This window comes from Macrosteles quadrilineatus, unplaced genomic scaffold, assembly GCF_028750875.1.
Source record: "Macrosteles quadrilineatus isolate MER2022 unplaced genomic scaffold, UCM_ALF_1.0 Scaffold_8__2_contigs__length_117827958, whole genome shotgun sequence".
Lineage (NCBI taxonomy): Eukaryota > Metazoa > Arthropoda > Insecta > Hemiptera > Cicadellidae > Macrosteles > Macrosteles quadrilineatus.
The window spans coordinates 11376507-11401634 of NW_026542601.1; the positions used below are offsets into that span (position 1 = coordinate 11376507).

Consider the following 25128-nt stretch of genomic DNA (forward strand, 5'->3'; position numbering starts at 1 on the left):
CAATGACACCAAAAACATGTCAATCGGTTCAGTAGTTTCGGAGGAGTAATTGTCACAAAAAACATGCTTGCGTATTAAATAAGTATAGATTTTGTTAAATAGTTCACGCACAACATAGTTTAAATCAAACTGTAAACTATTACAAACTTTTCCCTTACTTATGTTCTGTGAAGGAGATATCTCGAGGTGATCTATATTGAAGACATTACCTTATGCTCATTACCATCAAATTAATTTAAAAGCACTTTTTAAAGGCACATCCACTCATAACTTAAAATTTTGACTGAGGGTCAATTTTATAAATAACTCAAAAAAATAATTCAAAGATTGAAAGTAACCCTTAGCGATAGAGAGCACTTAAAAACATTATTTACACAATGTACATTAATGGCAATGGAGGTAGAACCAGCTGATAGAGCCTCATCAGCTGGTTTCAGTGATGCCAATCTACCCTATGTGATACAAACAGTGTTACCAACATAAACATATTGCTAGGTCACAACCAAATGGTTAAATCCTGTATTGCGTTTAATATCTCAGTTTTATATTACAGATTATGTTCTAAAATCAAGTCCATCCTGCAGTAGGTTTAACGATGAAAAATTCCTGTTAAAAATCAATTTTCCTCTTTAGTTTTTAGTAATATTTCATTGAGAAATTATTCATAACGTCTTAAAATTGTAGTCCCTTCATTTATATTTAAAAGACTTACTGACTTTCCATTCTTATCCTAGTCTGTTCTTGATTCTGTCCGTCTATGTACAGTTGTAATTTTAGGAAAGCAAGTATTGAAAAAGAACTAGAAAAACCCAAAGCTTTTCTTTATTTGTGCTAGGACGCTAGGCACGAGCCCGGAATTGTTTTTCACAATACTTTAGGCTAGACCTAGGGTTTGCGGCATTATCACATAGATAAAATCCATGTGTGATTTGGCGGGATTTGATCCCGGGACCTCTGGAACCGAAGTCCCGCGCTCTAACCACTAGACCAGCTCGCTCCCCCGGTTAACCCAAGGTTAACTTTAGTAGGTTTCAGTTACTCAACTATAGACATTAGCAAGTTTTCCATTCTCGATTTTGACCAAACCCAATGATAAATACAACAGTAAATTGAAGCACACCTGTATAACTTGATTGGCAGCTGAACATATAATTCAAATTTAAAGTTCCACTTAGCATTGACTAAAAGACTTTTTTCTAAAAAAAAGAAGATGGACATAAGAAATAGTTTCCTATCGCCTAAAAACATCAGTAACTGCAGGATAGACTGTCTCGCCCCGTGTTTACAAAGAGTCGAGCAGAGAGTGGAGTAATTCTAGCTGAGAGTCGTCCCATCCCACATTGCCCAGTAGAAGGTTGGCCAGTTCCTCCTCTATAGCGGACTCCCCGACCAATAGTGAGGGGAGAGGGGTGTCCTGTGAGGGAGGAGAGGCGTCTGGCACTAGAGGGGAGGGGGGAGCAGCAGGCAGAGCAGGCTTGCGACGGGACCGATTACGTCGACGGTTTGTCAGTCCGGAACTCCCTGCAACATGATGTAAGAAATTAAAATACATATTGTTTGTTAAAACAAGTTATAAAACTAATTTTAGAAACAGAAGTTAACATGCCAACTGGTGTTCATCTGTTTGGTTTTACTCAACTTTTATTAGGAAGGAACATAGTTGAATGAATCATATTATTCAATAACAACCTCATTAAACCACACAAACCTTACAATTCCCCCCACCAATTCCGTCCAGCATCATAACCCACAGATATAACTACAATAAACTCCCTCTTATCCGGACTCCTCGGGACTCAGGCCAGTCCAGATAACATTTTTTTCCGGTTAAACCGACGTCCTCAAAAACTCATTAAAACGGACCGTTTACTGTGATATTCAACTTAAATTTAGGAGAGCATTGTATTTAGGCACGTGATCACTGGTCTCAAATTTTTCCAGTTGTTTCAGTACCGCCCACTTCCTGCCGATCTAATTTTGTTGAGCCAATGTGCTGATAAAAATTGTCCGGTTAAAGAAATGTAATTTCCGCAGAGTAGTCCTGTTAAACTGAAGTCCGGTTAAAAGGTGTCCGAATAGGAGGGAGTCTACTGTATGAGAAGCTCAGACACTACTTTCCAGTCATTGATGTGATTTAGAGATGCAAAAATGGCACTAAGTACAGTAAAACTCTAATTATCAGAATCAATAAGGGCCGTACAGTATTTGGATAGTTAAAAATTTAAATAATTAGATTTTAACCAAAATTCGGGGTATTTCACTCAATATACGCAGAGTCGAGCAGAGCTTATAATTTTGTGATTGCAGAATGCAATTGAAAAATTCACTTTTTGTAGTGATCACAGAGAAAAATTATGATTTCCAGTGATTGTGAGACACGCAGAGGATGTACATACACAATGTCAGACGCCTGTTCTCATTCTCACATGTAACATTTTGTCCGCACACCTTCTCACCTAAGAGAGGACCCGGCTTAAGTCTCTTCTAATGATATACTAGTGTGTTAGGTTACATTATAAAGCTCCTTTTCCTTCTTTGTTATGTGATAGTTGAAATGAATGTATCAGCAAATTCCATTGGTAACGCAGTTCTATGTTTATTTTCATTACGACTCTGGCTGTGAATATAGTATGGGAATGGAATATCTAGTTTCATTAAAGGTAAAATCCAAATTAATTTTCTTATAATATTTACTTGTAATAGTTAAGGCAATGAGGTTTGTGAGTCATTTGTAAGGTCACAGTCTCCCAAAGTTTCAAAAACATTCAAAACTGTATCCCATGTGAATTACCGTTGAATTGATTTGTTTAGAGTCACTCTGTTAGGTTACAATATCCTGTAGCAAAACTATTTGCAGATAAAAATAGTTGACTCTTGAGCCACCGACAGAGGCCGCTTATGTTAACTACTATCGAATACATCCAATAAGAAATCTTATTGCTTATTGTAAACAATAAAATCGCTAATGTCACAGCAACTATCCTACTAAACCAAGAGATAAAGAGAATGGTTGATCAAACTATGTTAAATTTAATAAAAAAATTTCTGGTAATAGATGGAATGCCTATTTTAGAATAGAGAAGTCAATGGCTCAAATACACTCATACTTGCCTCAGCAATACAGGACATTTTCAAACATTGGACTTTCATAAAATTGATACTTTACCTTCATTCAATAGTTTTGTTAGTGATAAAACACTCTACAGTGAGTTATGTTAATGGAACACTACAGAGTGTTTCCAGTTCCGTTGTTCTCTATATGTTGTTTTTGTTACTCACCAAGTCGCCGTTTATTCCTCTGTCCCTCTTCAAGCCTCTCTATATCAAGTTTCCAGAATCCACCTTTCCCCGGCTCATCCTTCGACCTTGGTATCTTGACGAAACACTTGTTTAGTGACAGGTTGTGCCTTATTGAGTTCTGAAACATAATATTTTGTTACTTTAGTTCATTAATTGTAAAACTTAATAAGTACATTACATTATGAACATTTTCATTACTTGCAACTACAGATAACACCCATGTTGTTACAAACAAACAAAACTGACAACCAATTCTCCTGTGAAATAGCTCTAGTTCCCTCAGTATTTTTATTTTGTTGCTATCTTCGCTGTTGACATGTTTTACATTTTCTTAAAGGAAATGGTTCAAACTCGTGTCTTGTGACTATTTAACATTGACCTTAAGTTAGACACATTGTTTCTTTAGCCACCACCTTATATAGGATGCTCGATCAATTACATCTAGATCCAGTTTTGAACCATCTAAAAGCTCCTGCTTTTACCCAGGGTTGAACCAGCAACCTTCAGATTGTGAGGCTACTGTACTTGACTGACCTGCCAGGTGGGGTCGGCGTTCCTGTAGTACATGAAGTTGTCTCGTATCCAGCTGTAGATGGCAGACAGAGTCATCTTGTTGTTGTTGGCTCTCATAGCCATACAGATGAGGGTGGCGTATGAGAATGGAGGCTTGTGATCTCCACAGGTCCTGTAGTCCTCTGCGGTCACAGCGTCTGTTACAATCACATGTCAAGTTTTGGTGGAATTACCGGTAAGGCTTGTGAAGAGTAAGAACTAAATATATAGACAGTGCCTTTTGGATACTGAAGTAGATAGGACCAGCTATAGCCAATTGTTTAATCAAATATAACATACTGTGCCACTCCACTCTCAGAGTGTACAGTTAAATATTTTAATTTCACATTTAGTTGCTGTTTTCGGTGATAGTTGTAACATAAAGTATTCTGCTTTTTTCAGTTTGGCTTGGTTGAAAGTTACTCATTTTTGTGGCTTGCCCCTTAACTGGTAAGACAAATATATACATTTGTTTATTTACTTTTTATTTTTCGTTCTAGCTCAAAAATACTTGTAACTACAACCAGGCTTTGATGCTGGTTGTGCCATGCTAACGTTCACGGTTTTTATTTTGTCCTAGGACGCTAGGCAAGAGCCTGGGATATTTTTCACATTACTTCAGGCTAGACCTAAGGGTTGCGGCATTATCACTTGGATAAAATCCATTGGTGATTTGGCGGGATTTGAACCCGGGATGTCTTGGACCAAAGTCCCGCGCTCTAACCACTAGACCAGCTCGCTCCGTGTTCACGTTCACGTAGATACCATTGTCGAGAAAATCCCATTGTTACAATAGTGATAGTCGGTCACTTGGATGTTGTCAAGGGGTTTCTATTTACACAAACGCATGTACAGACGCACTGGGGCTTGTAAATTGTTAACGAAAAAGACAAATAGAGTTCTCGCGGACAGAAAACAGGGCTGTGACTAATTTTACTTATTTAATTGTACAGTCCCAGGAACCGGCTGGAGAACACTCTCTATCTTTTCCATCGTTCCATCTTTTCAGAACATAATTGAATAAACTCATAGAATGCTACTGTGAAAGTTCTACAATCTCCCTTAACGTTTTATACCACGATAGCAGAAGCACAAAATATGCAATGGCTTACATCAAGTTTACCCGTCATTAATGTCAGAGCTCAATTCAACCATGATCTCATGTATTCTAAAACCGGCGATGTATTTACTATAGGATCAAAAGAAATTCCAACCGATATCTTATAATACGTTGATTGTTGATCGTCATACATACAATACTCACTCAGCTGTAGCCTCAGTGTGGGAGGTTTCTTGGGTTTGGCGGACGACGGTTGAGGCGAGGACGGAGGTGTGGGTAGAGCTGTCACTGTGGTCAGGTCCAGGTTGTGTAGCCAGTGTAGAGAGGTCAGGTCCACATCCCCCCCTCCCTCCTGGGGGGAGTGGGGTGAGGGGTCACGGGTAGAGGGGCAGGTCACCAACATGACTGACGTAACATACCTAGAGCATAAACAGTTTACAGAACTCCTGTCCCTTGTAAACAAATCATAGAGCAATAACTTATGAAAATACTGCAATTCTGGCATATAACTAACTATTTTGTTCCTATCTGTGATATGGAACCGTTGCCTTGGGATGGGGATCCATTCAAGTGAAGAACATGGACTGCATCCTGGTTTGACAAATGACACTGAGAACAATACTGCGCCTGCAGCCCTCGGAGCACTGCAAACCTTTTTTACCCAGCATAAAATCCTCACTGGCTATTACCTCTATGTCTATGAAACCATAATCCTGGCCGGACAACAATTCCCAACCCTACGACAAGAGCAACGCACGCAACAAACACAGCAGCATAGACTTCAAAAATTCTGAAAAACCCCAACCTATTCAGGCTCCTTTTTCTTCAATATTTTGCCTTAAGACTTAAAAAACCTATAACTAAATCATACCTTCAACAAAAAACTCAAGCAATACCTTACTGATAGGCCCTTCTACAACATTTGGGAATTTGTGTCCGACCACACATTCTCACGTGAAGAAAGAAGACCCTGCTGCAGATGAAAATTTATGAATCCTGATTGCCTGATCACAGAGAAGACGCCGGACGTAAGATGTAAGTCAGCTACGTAAGAGGTTTTTGCGTATCTCACTACATGCTTTAGAGCCTGTCAGACGGTACACAATAAACTGAAGCATTCTGCCTATAAGCTCTAACAAGTCTCCTTGGACATAGACTTTGTAACAATACAGATGCTTTCTCAAGTAACTATAGTCTGGGATCATCCCCTTGATCTGTTTGAGATGTCTCTGGATTACCAATTATTATTTAAAACTGAGCAAACTCCTGATTATGGTAATTGGCACTTGAATCTCGAGTACAAATAAATTGGAAGAAACCATTACATACAGATGAAATATTATCTAATTTGATAACCACTGCCAAGATATTAGTTATTGCTGTGCAGTGTTATTGAGACAAAAAATCTGGCTATCAAATTCTAGAATTAAGTTCTGTCATTTAAAGATTTGGGAAAGCATCTGTATAAAAAAGGGTTTCAAAAACTTGTTATTCAACTACATAAATTCCTAAATAGAAACAACTCAAACAATAATGAAGTTTGAAGAACGATTTGTATTCAACAAATCAGTATTGGAGAATTACAATTTAAAAAAAGTTAGTTTTTTGTCAATGACCTTGGTGGCGCCTTCAAGAACACCTTCGATAAACTCGCAGCACACGCGTGTAGCCAAATCACGGGGAGCGCCGTTGTATTGCAATGGTACGGCCACACGGCCAATCTATCTACGTGACATGCAGTAGCCTATATAGATTGTTTATTTATTTTATTTATTTATTTAAAAAAATATATGCGCGATGTGTTACATGAATGAGGGTTTTAAATAGTTATTTGTGTAACTATTGGGCGAAGTGCCCACGAGAGAAATCTTTACGCACGAGCCATCTTGAGTGCAGCAAAGGCAGTTTGCACTCGTGTTACACATTATATTGTTCCAGTTACTATAAATCATCTATCTATACTTATTTAATACGCAAGCAGGATTTTTGTGACAATTACTCCTCCGAAACTACTGAACCGATTGACATGTTTTTGGTGTCATTGGAAAGAGCGTAACGTGAAGTTGTGCAGGAAACTTTCTTTTTAGGTAAATAATTAGAGAGTGAGGCCCTGGGGCCCTTTAAAGTTTCGTATTCCTCCATAAGATTAACACGGGAAACAAACATTGTTTTGAAACTCCAGCTGGTGTCAGAAATTAAATAATAATAATTGGTCTCCATGGAAGCATGAGAAAATTCACCATGTTTTCATTTACTTTGACATTTAAATGTAAACAACCAGAACTGTCAAATGCCTATTTTACAATTTCAGACAGCTGATCCAGAAAAATAAAATAACTATGTGGTAGGTTTATTTAATCTTAAACTTTATGATAGATTATTTATTATAAATCTATTTTCAATGATTATGAAACAGATTTCCCCGTTGCGAAGCATAATTAAAAGTGAGAAGAAGAACACATGTTAATTGTAAACAGTCAATGTGTAAATTATCTATGTTGTATTAAAGATGTGTATAGTTTTGGATGTTGGTTTGTGTTTAATGATATAAATTATATAATTTTTATTTTAAGGATTTGGTATATGAGTAAGCATGTGATAAATAACACCATTTCAGAGTTCTGCAAGTTTTTGAGTAGAGTTAGTAGCCTACACGTTATTGTCTACAAATTGGCTAAATAACTTAGGTACAGTACTTTATAAAATTTGACAGCCTTTTTACGTAGACTTAAATTGTAAGCTTACCTTTTCCCGTCCATGGGCAGGTTGATTGTTATAAATTAACTCTTTAAACTGGAATAGGATTGTTATGTAAATTGTGAGTATTTCCATTAGTTGACTACTAAAAACTGCCTATTTAGTTCACTCTTTTAAAATCATCGGAAATTATGACTGTTATTAGTTTCTAAACAAGTGATTTGTTTATAAATAACTCCTGTACTTCTTTGCAATTGCTCGATTTCGAGCAACATGTACACTAGTACTTATTTAATACGCAAGCAGGATTTTTGTGACAATTACTCCTCTGAAACTACTGAACCGATTGACATTTTTTTGGTGTCATTGGAAAGAGCGTAACGTGAAGTTGTGCAGGAAACTTTCTTTTTAGGGAAATAATTAGAGAGTGAGGCCCTGGGGCCCTTTAAAGTTTCGTATTTCTCCATAAGATTAACATGGGAAACAAACATTGTTTTGAAACTTCAGCTGTTGTCAGAAATTAAATATTATTAAAAATCGGTTTCCATGGAAGCATGAGAAAATTCACAATGTTTACATTTGCTTTGACATTTAAATGTAAACAACCAGAACTGTCAAATGCCTATTTCACAATTTCAGACAGCTGATCCCAAAAAATTAAACAACTATGTGGTAGGTTTATTTAATCTTAAACTTTTTGATGGATTATTGATTATAAATCTATTTCAATGATTATGAAACAGATTTTTCCCGTTGCTAACCAAAAATTAAAAGTGAGAAGAAGAACATATGTTAATTGTAAACAGTCAATGTGCAAATTATCTAATATGTTGTATTAAAAATGGGTATAGTTTTGGATGTTTGTTTGTGTTTAATGATATAGGTAAGTTATTAATTATTGAATTTTTATTTTAATGATTTGGCATATAAGTATGCTTATGATAAATAACACCATTTTAGAATTCTGCCAGTTTTTGCCTAACTCTGTACTGTAGAGTTTAAAGTAGCCTACACCTTGTTGTCTACAAATTGGCTAAATAAAAATAACTTTAGGTACGGTACATTATAAAAGCCATTCATTTCCATTCATTTCCACTCATTTCCATTAGTTAATAATCTTTTAGTCGACTCTTTTAAAATAATCGGAAATTATGACTGTTATTAATTTTTAAACAAGTCATTTGTTTATTGATAACTCCTGTACTTCTTTGCAATTGCTCGATTTCGAGCAACATGTACACTAGTATAAATAGTCTTTCAAACACTGTACAACACGTTTATAGGTTAGGTTAAATCCAACCAAATGAAATGGGAAACTCTGCACCAGCTGATCGTAGTTATAATATCTTAAAGTTATAAGCCGTTTTTGAAACATTGGAATTCATATTTCTTTAATATCATTAAAAACTATTTAAAGTTCTCCATTTAATGTTCGCTCTAAATCTGATAGTTTCTGAGATACCAATGGTGGCACAGTTAAGTTGTTCACCCTGAATAGTCCGCCTTTGTCTGCGATGCGGTCTAAAAATTCATTGAACACCGCAACCCGCTGCAGAGTATATCCCGCATCTATATTTTGATCAAACTAGGCAAATTTATTTATTTTATACTAAGCTATATTTAAACTAAAAACATACTTTATTACCCTCCCTTTAGCAGCAACCCTAGGTACTCGTTAAATGTATTATTAAAATTAATTATTAATTAAATTGATTTATTATAAGATTTGTATCAATTTGCTTTAAAGGCATTTCGAGTTCCTTTCATTCAGATTCTGCCACTGATACACTAATAAAGTTGAATAAAAATGCAGTATATGGGATTGTGTTTATCGTGAAAAGTCATGACCACTTTTCATTACCCAAATACCATGTATTCGCAATCCTTTTTCGTCATTGGGGTGTAAAACTTTTGTGGATTGAAGCATAAGGTTCGATAATGAGTCAGATGGTTCAAGGGATGAAAGGGGTGGGGAGGGAGGAGGGTGAATCCGATTGGACGAGAAAGGACCAATCACAGATGTGGAGATCTGTCGACCAATCAGATCGATCGGAGGGTAAGCGACAGAGCGAGGGGATGCACAAGTGGTTTCGTGCTGTCGCTGTCATTTATAGTGGTCATGACGTCATTTATAGTCACTGTGCATAGAGTTTATCTGCATTGAAAAGTAATTACTACAATGAAATTAAATGCTTTATTTCCTTGAACATGACACATATATGTAAAAAGTCAAATAAACTTTACAATGATGACAACAGCGTTTTTTAAATAATCGATTCATAAAATGGACCGATTCATGTTAATGGTTCGAAAAAAACGATGTGGAATTTTTGGGCAATTAGTGACTAAAAGATGATGTAACAATAGTTGAATTATTACTAGTCTTAAAAATAAAATGGTTCTAACTAATGAAACACATTTTTGTAGCGTTAGTTGTAATGTATTTACAAAACTAAAACAGGCATCTCAGCCACAATTTAGATTTAATCATCACTTTAATACTGTACACCTAGTTTTAAATTGTAGTGTAGTGGTGTGTACGAAAATTGATTATATATTGAGGACTGTGTATAGTCAATGATGAGAGTAATAGTAAAGTGAAGTTTAAAAAAAAGGTACGGCGTCGGACGTGATTCAGGTACAGCCGTGTTGTGCGGGCTGCACAAGAAATGCTGTGCTTTGAAGGGGCGGAGTGTATACGGGTATATGAACGTTGTTCAAAAAATGGTATATAGTCAATGGCAGAAACTACCACGCAATTTAAACTTAAGTACGGCTGTTATTATGTGAGAATGCCATTTATCTATTTAATTTGAAGTCGATAAGACAATGGAAGTGGAAAGCTCAAGAGTAATTACAATTTCAAAAGCAAAATGTGGCCAACACTACGAAGACCAAAAACTGCATTGAGAAAGTTAATAAATTATTTTAGTGCACTCTCGCTATTTCAAAGCATTCCAAGTCTAAATTCCTAAACCAGTAGTCATCTTCTTAGTCCGAACCAAAGCTATAACTTCGTAGCCTTATAAAAACCCAATTTGACAACATGGCATTGCGTGTGTTCCTGGCCTGGGGACGGGTTCAATTCTTGACATATACAAAAGCTTTTAGGTGCTTGAATTATTTTTCCTTAATATTCGTTAAAGCTTCATTTGTACAAAATACCACTGGTGAAGACACAATCAGATAAAAACAAGTCGTCCAGAGGTTAAATCCCTCAAATTATCTCCAATGATAAATTATAAATATCACGTTGTGTTCGACATTTGCTAAAATCACAGAGAAGTAACATTACTTCTCCGTGCTAAAATGTCTAATCTAATTCACACGACACAGCAACCTCAGTAAATAGTAACGCGAGACTGTGGCTTATTGGTCGCGTGTCATATACGGTTACCAACAAGGAATTCATTCATCCATCTATTTCATATTTTAGGAATTCAATTATACTTAGCAAATTCACAAGACTTTTTTGTATATTTTTACACACCCACATTTTTATCATGGACGTTTATGGACCAAAGTAGGCTAAAGAGGAACGTTTACGCGATATGACAGGTTATACAACAAGCCTTCAATTTTAAATTCCAACCTAGAAAGAGGTCCATACTGCTTTTGCACTCTACAAAATCTCAAACTCATCAAATATTATGCAATCATAGCAAACAAAAATAGAGTAAACAACATTTTTTTAGCTTCATTCGTACATGTTATGTATTAACAAGTGTATGTATGTCATCGTCAATATGCGTGATTCGATCAACTCGATATCACGGACGATCAGTTAATATAAAATATCAGAAATGACAAAAATAAATGTGAACAAAAACCATCATCTTTATTTCATTCCACACAACAACACACCAAAACTATTTTCTGTTTACAAAACGATTGAAAAACATATGACTGTTTATATATTGATTATTAGCAGTCTTTTGGCAAACTTATATGAAATATATTGAGGGGTTTTCTTTATCAATGATTAATCATCGTACGTCATGTATCCACATACATTTCCGTATATTGGCGAAGTGTTTGAAAGGTTCATGTTAAATCTCCCATGAGCTTCCTTAAATAATACGACATACAAAATAATAAACGCGTGGCTCGGGTGTATCTCATGCTATAAAGATGGCTATGTGAGATGGCAAAAGTACTGGTGGCAAAAGTACGGGTGTCATTTCACTGACAGTTTTCTGATGATACCCACCGAACTTTAATTATTGAATTATTGTGCCACCTTCACATCCTTGAATGCTAGCCCGGAACGGTTTACATAATTATAACATAGTTTTCCAGTCACGGACACTCAAATTTAGTTGTCAAACAGTTCTAATCTAACCTAACCTAACCAACCAAACTTGCTGTAACATTTCGAAATTCTGTTTTATATTCACCACATGATTTTTCTATTGTCCAATGGAATTACTCGAATTAAAATTAAATAGCATGATTTGTCTAGGGGGGGTAGTATTCCAGCCGTGGACACGGCTTCCATATTGGTTAGTTGGCAGATTTTGTGACGTCACGTTTCACCTGGGGGGGTAGTTTCGCGGAGGATAGTATTCCGCATCCCCGTGGATTCGTCTCGGAACCTTGAGAACCGGTGGTCCACTTTACCACTAGACCAGCTCACTCCCCACATTAATTGAATTGTAGTCTTGACTTGCACGATTAAGCTAGTTGCTAATAGCACAGAAACGAAAAAAACTGAGCGAAGCGAAAAATCTCCCCAAATTTGTATTACCAGCATTCAAAATGAAAACCCCCTAAGCATCCTCTACCTCTCGGCTGTGGCGGTGAGTTCAACGGACGTGACGGTTTTTCATCCCCCTGCCGCCCCCTTTATCGACCAGGGGGTGTAGGGGGAGGGGGGGGGGGTGCAGGTGGACCAACAAAAGATCCCGCCACTCGGTGAATAATGTATCACCTCTCCAATAGATCGATAGTCAGTTCGACATTCGACTACAATGAGAATAACAAGTCAGACACTCGCTGGGTGGAAATTCACGCGTGGAGGGATTCTATAAATACATAAATATAACCTAGAAATAATTAATGTTTCAGTTACAGAATGTTTGTCACCTCTATATCATCCAGTACACTAATGGGTTATTTATTAAGGAGTTGGTATTTTAATCTGTATGCAAAGCAAAATCTAGTGCAGAAACTGATAGATTTTAACAATCCAAACAAGAAATAACGATAGTTTGTTAAAATGTACTTGCTCTCTTCCAATACAAGTCTAATAATTCTTCCTTTAAGTCTTTTCTGAAAAGAAATATCAAGAAAAATCTCGTTGAAAAACGTCATGGAATTGCATACATCAAACAAATATATTGCTTAAACTAAATGTTTAATCGTTCAACCACAGCTAAGTGGGTCCAATCGATGAAATATCCAGTGTAGGTTGGGAAAAAATCACTTAGAGAACTCTAATTTATATAAAATACGTCGAAATTTTTTCTTGACAGGTCCGTAGTTTGAATGATATAGTTGTGTGCCTTTAGTAAGCTATATGTCTTACAATTTGGTTTGTGGTTGAGGCATTTTTCATCACAACTTACGCACACAACGTTAAACAAATCACACTTTTTGACCGAGCAATAACAATTCAACAATTAATTATGTCGATCTAAATTGGCAATAACCTAATTTCTTGAGATATGCACCGGTCAGTTGGCACACCTGGTTGCTTATCTGCTATCAACAGATCAGCTGGCTGAGCCACGTGTCAACCGGATTTCCGGTCGAAATGCATTATGGGACGCCCGCTCATCCGATCCGGAGATAATTAGGCCTATGTGGTGGTAAAGTGGTATCGGCAGCGACATGATATATCATCCACTATACGTGATGTGACCATTACTATGTGTCCGGGTAGCCGAAATGTCGCCGGCCCAATCCTGAGAAGAGTGAATTTGTCGACGGTTCAAAACTGAACTCAACTTTTCACTATCGTGCGTTGGGCTTAAATAAAATCGGTATCAGCAATCTGACACATACTTTCTCCCATTAGCTTGTCGTCAACAACCTTTATCATGGGTAAGCGATGAGAGTATGCTATTTAATAGGTAAAATCACAAAAGTTGCATTAACTTATGAACTATACTTTTACAGGAATGGGGGGTTACACTATTTAGTTTAGAATTATAAGGACCACAATAGACGAATTTCAATGAGAACCGGTTTTTTCTTTTCAAAAAATCCCTTTTAGCGAATTTCCCATATAGGGAATAAGCTATTACCGTAGGTCTCATGGTAAGACCTAGACCCGGGACCGATTTACTTTTTCGTTTTGAGGTCCCCAGAGGGCAAAAACACCATCCGTTCAAATTCATATATAAATATATATATATATATATATATATATATATATATATATATATATATATTAATAAATAATATGTAAAATAACATGAGTACCCTTTTTTTATATTCTTTTTTATTTAATAAATCACAATAATTTAATAAATATTTAAAACAATTTAATAAATATTATATATATGATATTTATATATGTGTCCGTTAGCGCGATAACTCGAGCAAAATTGATCTGATTTTGATGAAATTTGGTACAAACGTGTAAACCTACATTTATTCGAACGAGTTCGCGAACCAGCATAATCGGACCATGGGATCAGGGGTTTATGGGGGGTTTTATGGGGTAAAAATGGGTTTTTCTCATTTTTGACCCTAAAAACTTTAAATTTCTAAATTTCTCTCTAGACCATTTTGAAGAGCTTAAAAAAACAAATAATTTAGTATATTGAAGTGTTTTTGAATGTTCATTGACTACGGAGAAAATTAAAAAAAATTGTAAATTTAAAATTCCCATGTTATTCTTATGGAGAATAAATAAACTGTTCTAGTTTGCTTGTTTATGGATATATTTTAATCAAATTTGGCAATTTGGTTTATTTCATACTAAGCTATCAATATTTCAATTGAAAAAAAAACACACCTCAACATCTTCCCCGTAGCAGCAAACCTAACTACTCACTAAAATTAATGTTATTTAAATAGGAAATAAATCTGAAAATTTATAGGGAATATTTTAGTAGAAATCAAGCTGGGTAAATGGAAATTCACTTAGTATGCAGGTTTGCTGCGACGGGGGTATTTGTCTTATTTTACGTTCTTTAAATGGGAAATAACATAAGTTACGACAACTTTTGAACTGCAATTCAACAGAAATGGGGATTTGTACAATTTTGTTCTGAATTTAAAGGGCAACAAGATTTTTCGATTTTCCGTTATTCATGGGGTTGTATGGGTAAATCACCATTAAAAATTAAAATAAAAAAAAAATGAAAACCCCTGGAGATACCATGAATTAGTACTTACATACAAAATTTCATCAAAATCGGACCACAGGTGTGGTCTGTAGCTCTGTACACATCCACACATATAGCCAGACACACGGACATACATAATTTCGAAACCCACTTTTTTGGGTTCAGGGGGCCCAAAACGAATATATCCGCTCAAAACTTCAATTCGAAAATGTTGACGAAAACAATACTTTCTCCATCTACTATGTATGGGAGGAGAAAGTAAAAGGGCCTTTCCAAAGTAACTCTTCTAGTACCGCAAGAAGACTAGACCTACACAGATTATCCGAATCATTCTACTCGCAGCTTTTAACTCAAATTACATACACAAAGTACGTCACTGTCCGTAGTAAGGTGATTAAGTGCATAAAAGATAAAACCAATTCCTCATGTTTTACCAAGTTCTCAAAGTTACATATGGGATACCACTGAGTTATCCAATATTCATTCAGTAACATAGTGTTACAAGTCAGGAGCCCCGCGCAACAATAGCCAGGCGCCGTCTCAAAAGGGTTGTTTGTTTACATGGTTTCTCCGAACGCGCCAGTGATAGACAATAGACCCATGTCAACGGACTACGTCAATAGGGGGTTTGACATCTCCAGAAGCTTCCACGGCGATCTGTAAACACCTTTGTCTAGCCTACGAGTAGTCTCTAGAATGTTCCACGGTAAACTTATATAAGGGACCGTCTTCCGGCATACGGCAGTTGAGTTGAGTTAAGTCTTCCGAAAATCATCGAAGCGACGGCACGCCGGTGTGAGTGACCAGTGCTAGTGGCAGTGACAGTGTAGTGACAGTGAGAGTAACAGTGTAGTGACTCTAGTGACAGTGTAGTGACAGTATTGTAACAGAAGTGATAAATCCTGTAGAGGCTAGCTGTAAGTAGAAACATTGTAAATTATAATAGGCATTAGCTAGGTTTAGATAGGGTTAGTTAGGTGTTAGGTAATTCTAATATCTGTAAATAGAGAATAATACGTGTAAATAAATAGTTATTATAAAATCGCCAAGTTTTATTGTAAAGAACCCGTTAAGCCCGCAACAATTGGTGTCAGAAAGCGGCATTATTTTGGCGATTTTATTTGTAAAAAAGTTTTAAGGATTTTGTTAGATATTAGTAATTTGTGTCATAATTTTTCTTAAAAACAACTGTTTATTGTAAAATTATTTTAACTGTAAGGCATAAAAATGGCTTTCAAAGGTGTGAAACTTGACGAGTTAAAAGTAGCTGATCTTAGGAGAGAATTAGAAGAACGAGATCTTGATACTAGTGGAACTAAATCAGCCCTTCAGGCACGCCTTAAACAAGCTTTAATTGATGCAGGTGAAGACCCAGATAACGTTTTATTTGAAATATCTGATATGAATAAAATGCTTAAGAACTTAGAGTCAAAAATGTCAAATCTAGAATCTAATATTGAGTCAAAGATGTCAGAAAATAACAAAAACTTAGAAGCTAGCATTGAGTCAAAGATGTCAGAAAATAACAAAAACTTAGAAACTAGCATTGAGACAAAAATGTCAAATGTAGAATCAAAAATGCTGAACAAATTAGGTGAATATTCTAGCAAAGTTGATAGTTTAGAAAGTAGGATAAATGAAATCGATGAGAAAGTTAACTGTATAGAAAAAAATCTAGAAGATAGGTTAGTTGATAAGCTTAGACAGGAGATGGCTGCATCGGGGAGCTTCACACCTGCGTCATCGGCTAGCACTGACGAACTTCGGCAGGATAACACCCCAGAAACGATCTCCAAGCCAGCGCCCACCATTGCTGCCGCTGTACCTCAGAACATCGTTCCTCATTTCGATGGTAAAACTCCCTGGGAGGACTACATGCTTCTCTTCGAGACAGCGGCTATGGTCCATGGGTGGACCGAGGAGACAAAAGCTTCGACACTGTGTCTTGCACTACGGGGCGATGCATTAGCTGTTCTGCATGCTATGCCAATGGCGGAGCGGAAGAACTTCGCAGAATTAATAAGGAGATTGGACATGCGCTTTGGACATCGACACATGGACCAGCTCTACCGATCACAGCTACGGAACCGGATCCAGAAGCCCAGCGAGTCACTCCAGGAGTTTGAAGCCGACATTGCTCGCCTGGTGAGAAACGCCTATCCATCGGTCACGGATGATGTCTTCGAGAGCTTGGCAGTGGATAATTTCCTAGACGGACTACGTGAACCTGAGACTCAACAGGCAGTGATGCTCGCCAGACCAAAGACACTGAGTGACGCACTGACACAGGCACTGGAGTTCGAGGCTGTACGGCAGTCGGTGAGAGGTCAGGCTCCAGTCCGTGTGGCAGACGCAGAACCTACAACTCCACTGGACATCGAGGACCTGGTAGAGAGAGTTCTGGAGGCACTCAAAAATCGTCACCGGCAGGCACGCTGTTGGAACTGCGGAGAGATGGGGCGTCCCCGGAGTAAACCTCATTCAACCCCTCCAGGATCGAAGCAGGAGTATGACTTCGAGTCAAATCATCGCACTGGGCCGAGCCATAAGAAGGCGGATGCACCATCCAGAATACAACGTGGAGACAGCGGCAATCGTTGGGCACGCAAGGAAGACCATATTGCATCGGTTCGTCGTGTGACCACCATTAACGACGAAGGGGACAGGAAGAAGCTGTCAGAGGACCAGAAGTGGGGACCAGACTTAAAACACACTAAGCAATGGAAGATGGACAATAATGGAAGACCATCGTGGCAGGACGTTGCTCCCTTGTCTAAGAACGGGAAGAGGATGGACGAGATTCATGAGAAGGTCCGTCGCTTCATACCTGTAGCAAGTGACAGAATGAAGGAGAGGTACGACGTAAAGGCCGAGAAAGGAGGGTTCACACCTGGTGATCTCGTGTGGCTACACAACCCCCGAAGGCGTCGTGGATATTCGCCAAAACTCCAGAACTCGTGGGAAGGACCTTATGAAGTTATTTCTCGTTTAAATGACGTCATCTACAGGATTAAGAAACAACCAAATGGCAAACCAAAAATAGTTCATTTTAGCAGACTTGCACCCTACAAAGGAGATCACGGCCAACAAGTTCGGAACCTCTCAACCGAGCCAAGAGACGTCGTGTCTGAGAGACATGGAAATGAGGGACTGAGGTTGTTATACAAGGACCTCTTCACCTTGCCAGTGGAATATGCCTTGGCACACTGCGTAGCAGAAGACCTGAGAGCGTCGCGAGGTATAGCCACAGTCTTCAGGAAAAAGTTTGGAGGGACCGAAGATCTTGAGCGTCAGAGCCCCGCCATTGGCACAACCCTTCACCTGAAGCGCAATGGACAGCATTTGTTCTACCTCGTTACAAAGGAAACATCTAACAAGAAGCCGTCTTACGAATCTTTGAAGAAAAGCCTGCAAGACCTGCGAGACAAGCTCCTGCGGATTGGAATCAAAAAGCTGGCTATTCCAAGGCTGGGATGTGGTTACGACGGACTGGAATGGAAGACTGTAAGAAATATGGTGCAGGAACTTTTCGAGGACACTAGCATCGAAATTGTGGTCTGCGTATACAACCCATGGGGAGCCTCCGGTGGACCAGAAGATCGCAAGCTTCATGGGAAATCTGTTCTGGGACAGAACAGTCTTAAGGAGGGGGTAGTGTTACAAGTCAGGAGCCCCGCGCAACAATAGCCAGGCGCCGTCTCAAAAGGGTTGTTTGTTTACATGGTTTCTCCGAACGCGCCAGTGATAGACAATAGACCCATGTCAACGGACTACGTCAATAGGGGGTTTGACATCTCCAGAAGCTTCCACGGCGATCTGTAAACACCTTTGTCTAGCCTACGAGTAGTCTCTAGAATGTTCCACGGTAAACTTATATAAGGGACCGTCTTCCGGCATACGGCAGTTGAGTTGAGTTAAGTCTTCCGAAAATCATCGAAGCGACGGCACGCCGGTGTGAGTGACCAGTGCTAGTGGCAGTGACAGTGTAGTGACAGTGAGAGTAACAGTGTAGTGACTCTAGTGACAGTGTAGTGACAGTATTGTAACAGAAGTGATAAATCCTGTAGAGGCTAGCTGTAAGTAGAAACATTGTAAATTATAATAGGCATTAGCTAGGTTTAGATAGGGTTAGTTAGGTGTTAGGTAATTCTAATATCTGTAAATATAGAATAATTAGTGTAAATAAAATAGCAATTTTAAAATCGCCAAGTTTTTATTGTAAAGAACCTGTTAAGCCCGCAACAATAGGTTTGACAGTTTTACATTCCACATCCACATTTGTTATCCTAATTCATCCGATCTCAGTAAAACATTAACATTCGTGTATACAACAAAAATAAGGTTAATGCTTCTTTCTTTTAGTATGGATAAACTGGAGGAACAATTTTGTAGCCAGAATCGTCTGAGTTTCTCTCAGATTGTTCCATTTCCCTCCCCCCCGTTGGTCAGTATATCGTGACCCGCCACATCGCGTGTCCAGCAGCCACCCCTTCTCTACACTCACCCCTCTGCAGATTTACCTGCATCCTTTATTCAGGCGCCGGTCTCTCTCTCTCTCTCTCTCTCTCTCTCTCTCTCTCTCTCACTCTCTCTCTCTCTCTCTCTCTCTCTCTCTCTCCCCTTTTCTCCTCCCCAACTCAATCAATTACTCACAAGTGTCAACAAGGGGTTTCGGAGGTTTCACAATTAATAAAGTCGATTACGATAACGAAGTGGTTCCCGGAGGGGAAGAGCTTTGCTGGATGAAAGACGGCTGGAGACGCTTGGCTGGGAAAGCCGGTTTGTGTTGTGTTGTGGATTTTCAGTCCAGGGAGCCGAAATCCCCACTGGACTGAGGCTGTTCTAGGACTATGTCCTCTTCAGCCTTCAGCCGGTGAAGGAGGATTCCGTCTCCCGAGCGCCGAGCGGGCTATCTGGCATAATCTGACAGATTTGATAACCGAATTAAAATTCACAAAAGCAACGAACTGCTGTAAAGGCATGTGCCCAAGCATTGTAGGCGATCAGCACTGGATTGGCGTTAATTTTACATACATTTCATTGCAGACATGATATGTTGTGAATTATAAACTAACATTAAACGAATATTTTAATTCAGCTTACCGACTCTCGTACTTTTTGCTCGCACTTAATCTACAATGACTAACTTAACCTAAACTAACCTAACCTCTTCTAACCTAATAATTAATCTTTCCAACAGTATACAACACGTTTTTAGCTTACGATCCAAGTGTTGAACGAGTCGAAATGGGAAACACTGGATCAGGTGATCGTAAAATCATTATGTTGCCAACCTATTTCCAAGCGTACACGGATCACGTGCCTAATAAAAGCACGCTGTTTTGTGTTGCATGGTTTGAATACTGGTGTGCGGAAAAAAGAGTGCGGCAAAAGTGAGTAAATGCAGCGATTAGCAACTTTCTGTACTATAATCAGTGCAAGGAAGCCCACTTTGTCAGGTGACTGTAGGAAAAGTATATTTTCAATATTTGAAATCAGCAAGCCGGCTTACGTTTTATGGGGCTATGCTTCAATAGGGTCTATTGCATTCAGTCCAAGATCGTTCACTCCAACAAGTATTTTACAATTTATTTGACTGTTCGTTCACTCCAATGTTCATTCGAAAACCATCAATCAGATTATTTTTAAGTATTCGTGCACTAAGGAAATGTGAGTTCGTAAACATTGAAACACAAATAATTTCCGGCGACTGCGGGTCTATACGTTTTATATCAGCCAATATCATTTATCGCTTGTGCAGGGTAAATAACTTGCGTAATGATAACAGCCCAGTTTAGTGCCTTAAAAAGGTTTTATCTAAAAAATCCTGATATAAATCAATTTCACATAAAACGTGAAATAAAACTTTATAAAATAATATTCAGACATGTACTGAATGTTAACCCTGGAACAGTAAACTAACCCAAACTGTACGTTTGTTAACGATTACCACATTGCCCAAAAGCACACGCTCGCACTTGGTCATAAAACTGTTTTCTCACGTAATGCTAGTGTTATATTGTTAGTGTTCCTTTACTGGTTAAAACCTTTTAGCAAAAATTGCCATTGTGAGAATGGACTTTCAAGGTCAACCAGTTGTATGCTTAAGATGACGTGTTATATAAAGGTTTGTAGAACATACCCACACACTCACGGTACATTTAAGTTCCGAAACTAAGTGAGTTTAAAACGAATAATTCGTGGATTTATTGGCAAAAAACAAATTTTACAATCAACTAGGTTAACTATTTTATTAATGACGTGAAACACGATTTTATACTCCATAGCCAAAAGATAGGGATGTTCTGGCAAGATGCCTGAATAGATTTTACTTCCTCCACAATGACTTAATTAATGGACTTAATTAATGTTTAATTAAAAAAAATGGTAAATCTTTTTTTGCACACAGATAAAATCACTTTGAAGATATAACAAAATAAATATTTGAAGAATGAGAATAGCTAATGGCTTGTAGGGACATAAGTTCCTGAAAAGCTCAAATGTAAAACACAATATTGTAATAATATTTAAACAAACTCAGAATCGAATTATCTATGTGTCAGGATAGATACAGTACAACATATATTTTGTGTAAAAAACTGTTGGTTGTTTGTCATTGTTTGATTTTTAAACTAATTGTTTGTAGCTCTGATGCTTGCAAGAATGCAAGGGTTATTAGTTATTGTTTTCAGTGAATTTTTTTTATATAGTTTTGCACTGAATGAACATTAAATCCATAAAATATCCACCATATTCTAATATTTAAATCCACATAAAATAAATGAACATATGTGGATCCACAATGTAATTTTGTAAAAATAAGGAAAAGAAACCGACTTTAATTTCAATTGTTTGTCCTATAGTTTACTTTATAATCTGATGGTATGCACCTTTTACTTTTTACTATTTAAATTTCCCTAATGAACCTAATACCACTAATACTGTAATACACCCCCACCCTTAGTGACAAATGAAGTCCCTAACCTTACACTATAATTTAAATGGGGAGCGAGCCGGTCTAGTGGTATGTATGGCTCCAGGCTTCGAAGCCCGAGGTCCTGAGTTCAAACCCCACCAATCACCAATGTATATTATCAATTTGATAATGCCGCAAACCTCTTGAACTAGCTTGAAGTAATGTGTTAAACCGTTCCGGGTTAGAACCAAGCATCCTAGGACATGAAGGTGGGATATAAAAAACTATTTAAAAAGTCTTATTCGTTATCTGTTCTCTGTAATTAATTATCAAATCTCATCATATCTCAAGGCCATGGACAGGTTCTATTATGCATAATATAACAGTCTGGACATCTCTTCTTACCATCATGCCACATACTTATCAGTTATCACATAAACTGTTTCATACTCAAGTTACTTGGAAGGATTCTCATTCAACTCAATACCCCAGAGAAATGTTCTCTAGTTGACGATATTTATTTAGAAATGTTAGGATCCACAGAAATCTATCTATAGCACTGTTGTGATAGCAAATGTTCATCCCCGTGTAAAAATTGTACTTTTTAAATCATGATTTAATTAAGTTTTAAGTTATTTTTACTTCAATCTTATTCAATAAATAAAAAAGGTTCCATGAAAAAATTATGCCTACAAAACTCAAATATTCAACGAAATTAACAAGAACATTGCGCCACAAAAGTGACTCATCAGACATTCCAGTAGCTACGGCAATCGATACTCTAGGGGACCAAGCTTAGCATTGAGAAACTAGCTATTTTGTTTATTTCTGTTTTAATTAGAACATTTCTTTTTTTGCGCCAAATTGATACACCAGTAACTATATTCGCATTATTAATCAAACATTGTATTAACTCTTTTTTCACGCAGAACCTATATTTTAAATTTTTAATGGGAAACAAATGGTTTTAATGGTTGTAGGTATACAGCAAGAATAATTTGTTTATGAAGAGAATGTTTACGTTTTGGAGAAGCCACGCCCTTAGCTAGGAACTTGAATGCTGGAATGTTCAGGATCCTCTGTTTGATTTTGTTTAGTGTTTGATTTTCAGTTTCATTATTAGTTAAGATTTTATTATTTAAAACTTTGAAACCAACTCAAAATATTTATATTTATTTGCTATGTATTAAATTTGAGCCAAACTATTTCTTTAAATCTCGACATAACAGTATTGATGTATTAAATGTGGTTATTAATCATTGCACGCATAACGTAATAACTTTATTCGTTAGATGACGACCAAATAACATGTTTATTTAACTCCTACATTCAACCTTTATTTATTGAACGGAAATTATTGTTTTCCTAGTGAGAAATCCATCACTTAAGTAAATAAAATAAAATTGAACCCTCTAGAATTATAATTAAGCACCAAAACAAAACACTGCTATACCACCAAAATGCAAATTATTAGAAATTATAAAATACAATTTTCGTTGCAATCACAACAAAATAAATGCCTTCACTAGATAGAAAGAGATAAATACTTTTCTAAAAGGCGAAACACAAAATGTCATTTTTTTATAAGTATAAATGTGTAAAGGTCTTATAAACATCCACTGAGACTCTAGCAATCCTAAAACTTTGCGAGCGATAATAGAGGAAAATCTGTATAATTATAATGAATGTAAAGTTAAAGATTAAGTTCTCATTCGTAAAATCGCAGAGTTGTATAAATAGCTCAGAAAAGCTGTAGACAACGCAATTGTGCAATTGGGAGATCTGTGTAAAAAATGTAATGTGGTCTGAATTTGCTAGCTTTAAAGGTACTTTGCAAAAATAACCATCCAAAGGGGGGATTTTTCAATTTAAATAAATATAAACAGAAACACGAATACTACCGGTGTCGCAGTTTTATAGATTGTTATCGAAAATTCCAATCAAATTAGTGAATAAATAGTTTAAACTTCCTAATAGTTGTGACAGAAAAAAAATGAATACAATAAACTGTTTTCTGGTTGTTATGAACGTTAAAAACATTAAAAAAATTAAATTTCACTTTCTTACCACTAGGGGTGTCAGGATTGTCCACCTGCTCCGACTCCCGGCTGAGACTGGACTGAACTGAGTGACCAACCGCCAGGGTGGCCACCTGTCCGGCAATGGCAGGTGTACCAAATATCGATCGTCAAATGACTGCCATTGTTGCCACCTGTACAGCGAAAACTGTGACGTCAGGGAGTTTGATTGATGTTATCAAACGAGAGTGGGAGATACTTGAGATAATAAGGGTTGGATTGGACGGGGATGGTGATTTCTTTGTCCTAAGAAGCTAGGCACGAGCCTGGGGTTGTTTTCACATTACTTCAGGCTACACCTCACAACACGTTATCACTTAGATAAAATCCGTTGTTGATTTAGCGGGATTTGAACCCGGGACCTCTTGGACCGAAGTCACATTCCCCAAGTTACTCCCCCGGGGATGGTGAACAAAGTCACCAGAGCTTATATGATTTGAGGCTTTACAATGAGTTATTTGTCAAAACTTAAATTTAGAAACTCTTATTGTGTTTGATGACTCGTGGGAATGTGGACCCAAATGCCATTTGGCTACAGGTTATCAGTACAAAACAATTGGGGTACATATTAATTGGGCTACCAATTAATGATGCTTTCTAATGAAATGTTGGCATAAAACAGTTAGACCCCGGATGTGAAATGCTCTTTAAAATTCGTAAAAATGCCTTTGGAATAGAGAAATGCCCAAATTAAATACAAGAATACCATTTATACGTTATGGTAGCACTGCTGGGTAGCTAAGGTTAAGATGTTACTCATATTTTATTTATTATTTATTTATATACGGCAAACACCATTTTACATTGTACATTGCAATTTTTTACAGATGGCCAAAGGTAAAAAAAGATGACGTTATTATACATACATGTGACTATTACAGCTATCTATTACCTACACTTAAGATTAACGAAACAAAGTTGAAAAAAATAAATGATAAATATCACAGGAAGTGGCAATAAAGACTAGTTAACATGCAGGAACAATAATAACAATAAATATTAACGAAGTAAAGACTAACAATAAGCAAACCCAAAAATATGAAACACTACAAAATAAATACATAGTATGGAGGCAAGGACAATTTACAGCAAATTTACAGAAGAGAACAATGTGCAAAAAGTACGGTAAACTCTGAAGAAAAATTAAAAACTTAACAATAAAGGTAACAACAAGATATACCATTAATATGAAAAAGTAATGCACATAAGTGAGGGGAGTCGACGGCC

The 25128-nt window shown here is 37.2% G+C and overlaps 1 protein-coding gene across 1 annotated transcript; it reads right to left on the minus strand.

Annotated features, from left to right (window-relative positions):
* Positions 1-1243: 1243 nt before the first annotated feature.
* On the minus strand, positions 1244-23932 carry LOC129001707 (forkhead box protein J1-like). The gene is made up of 5 exons (XM_054429101.1): positions 23891-23932; positions 5117-5331; positions 3835-4010; positions 3280-3418; positions 1244-1521 (listed from the first exon to the last, which is right to left on the minus strand). The coding sequence occupies exons 2-5, from the start codon at positions 5313-5315 to the stop codon at positions 1283-1285; spliced, it is 753 nt and encodes a 250-aa protein (XP_054285076.1). The 5' UTR covers positions 5316-5331; positions 23891-23932; the 3' UTR covers positions 1244-1282.
* Positions 23933-25128: the final 1196 nt, after the last annotated feature.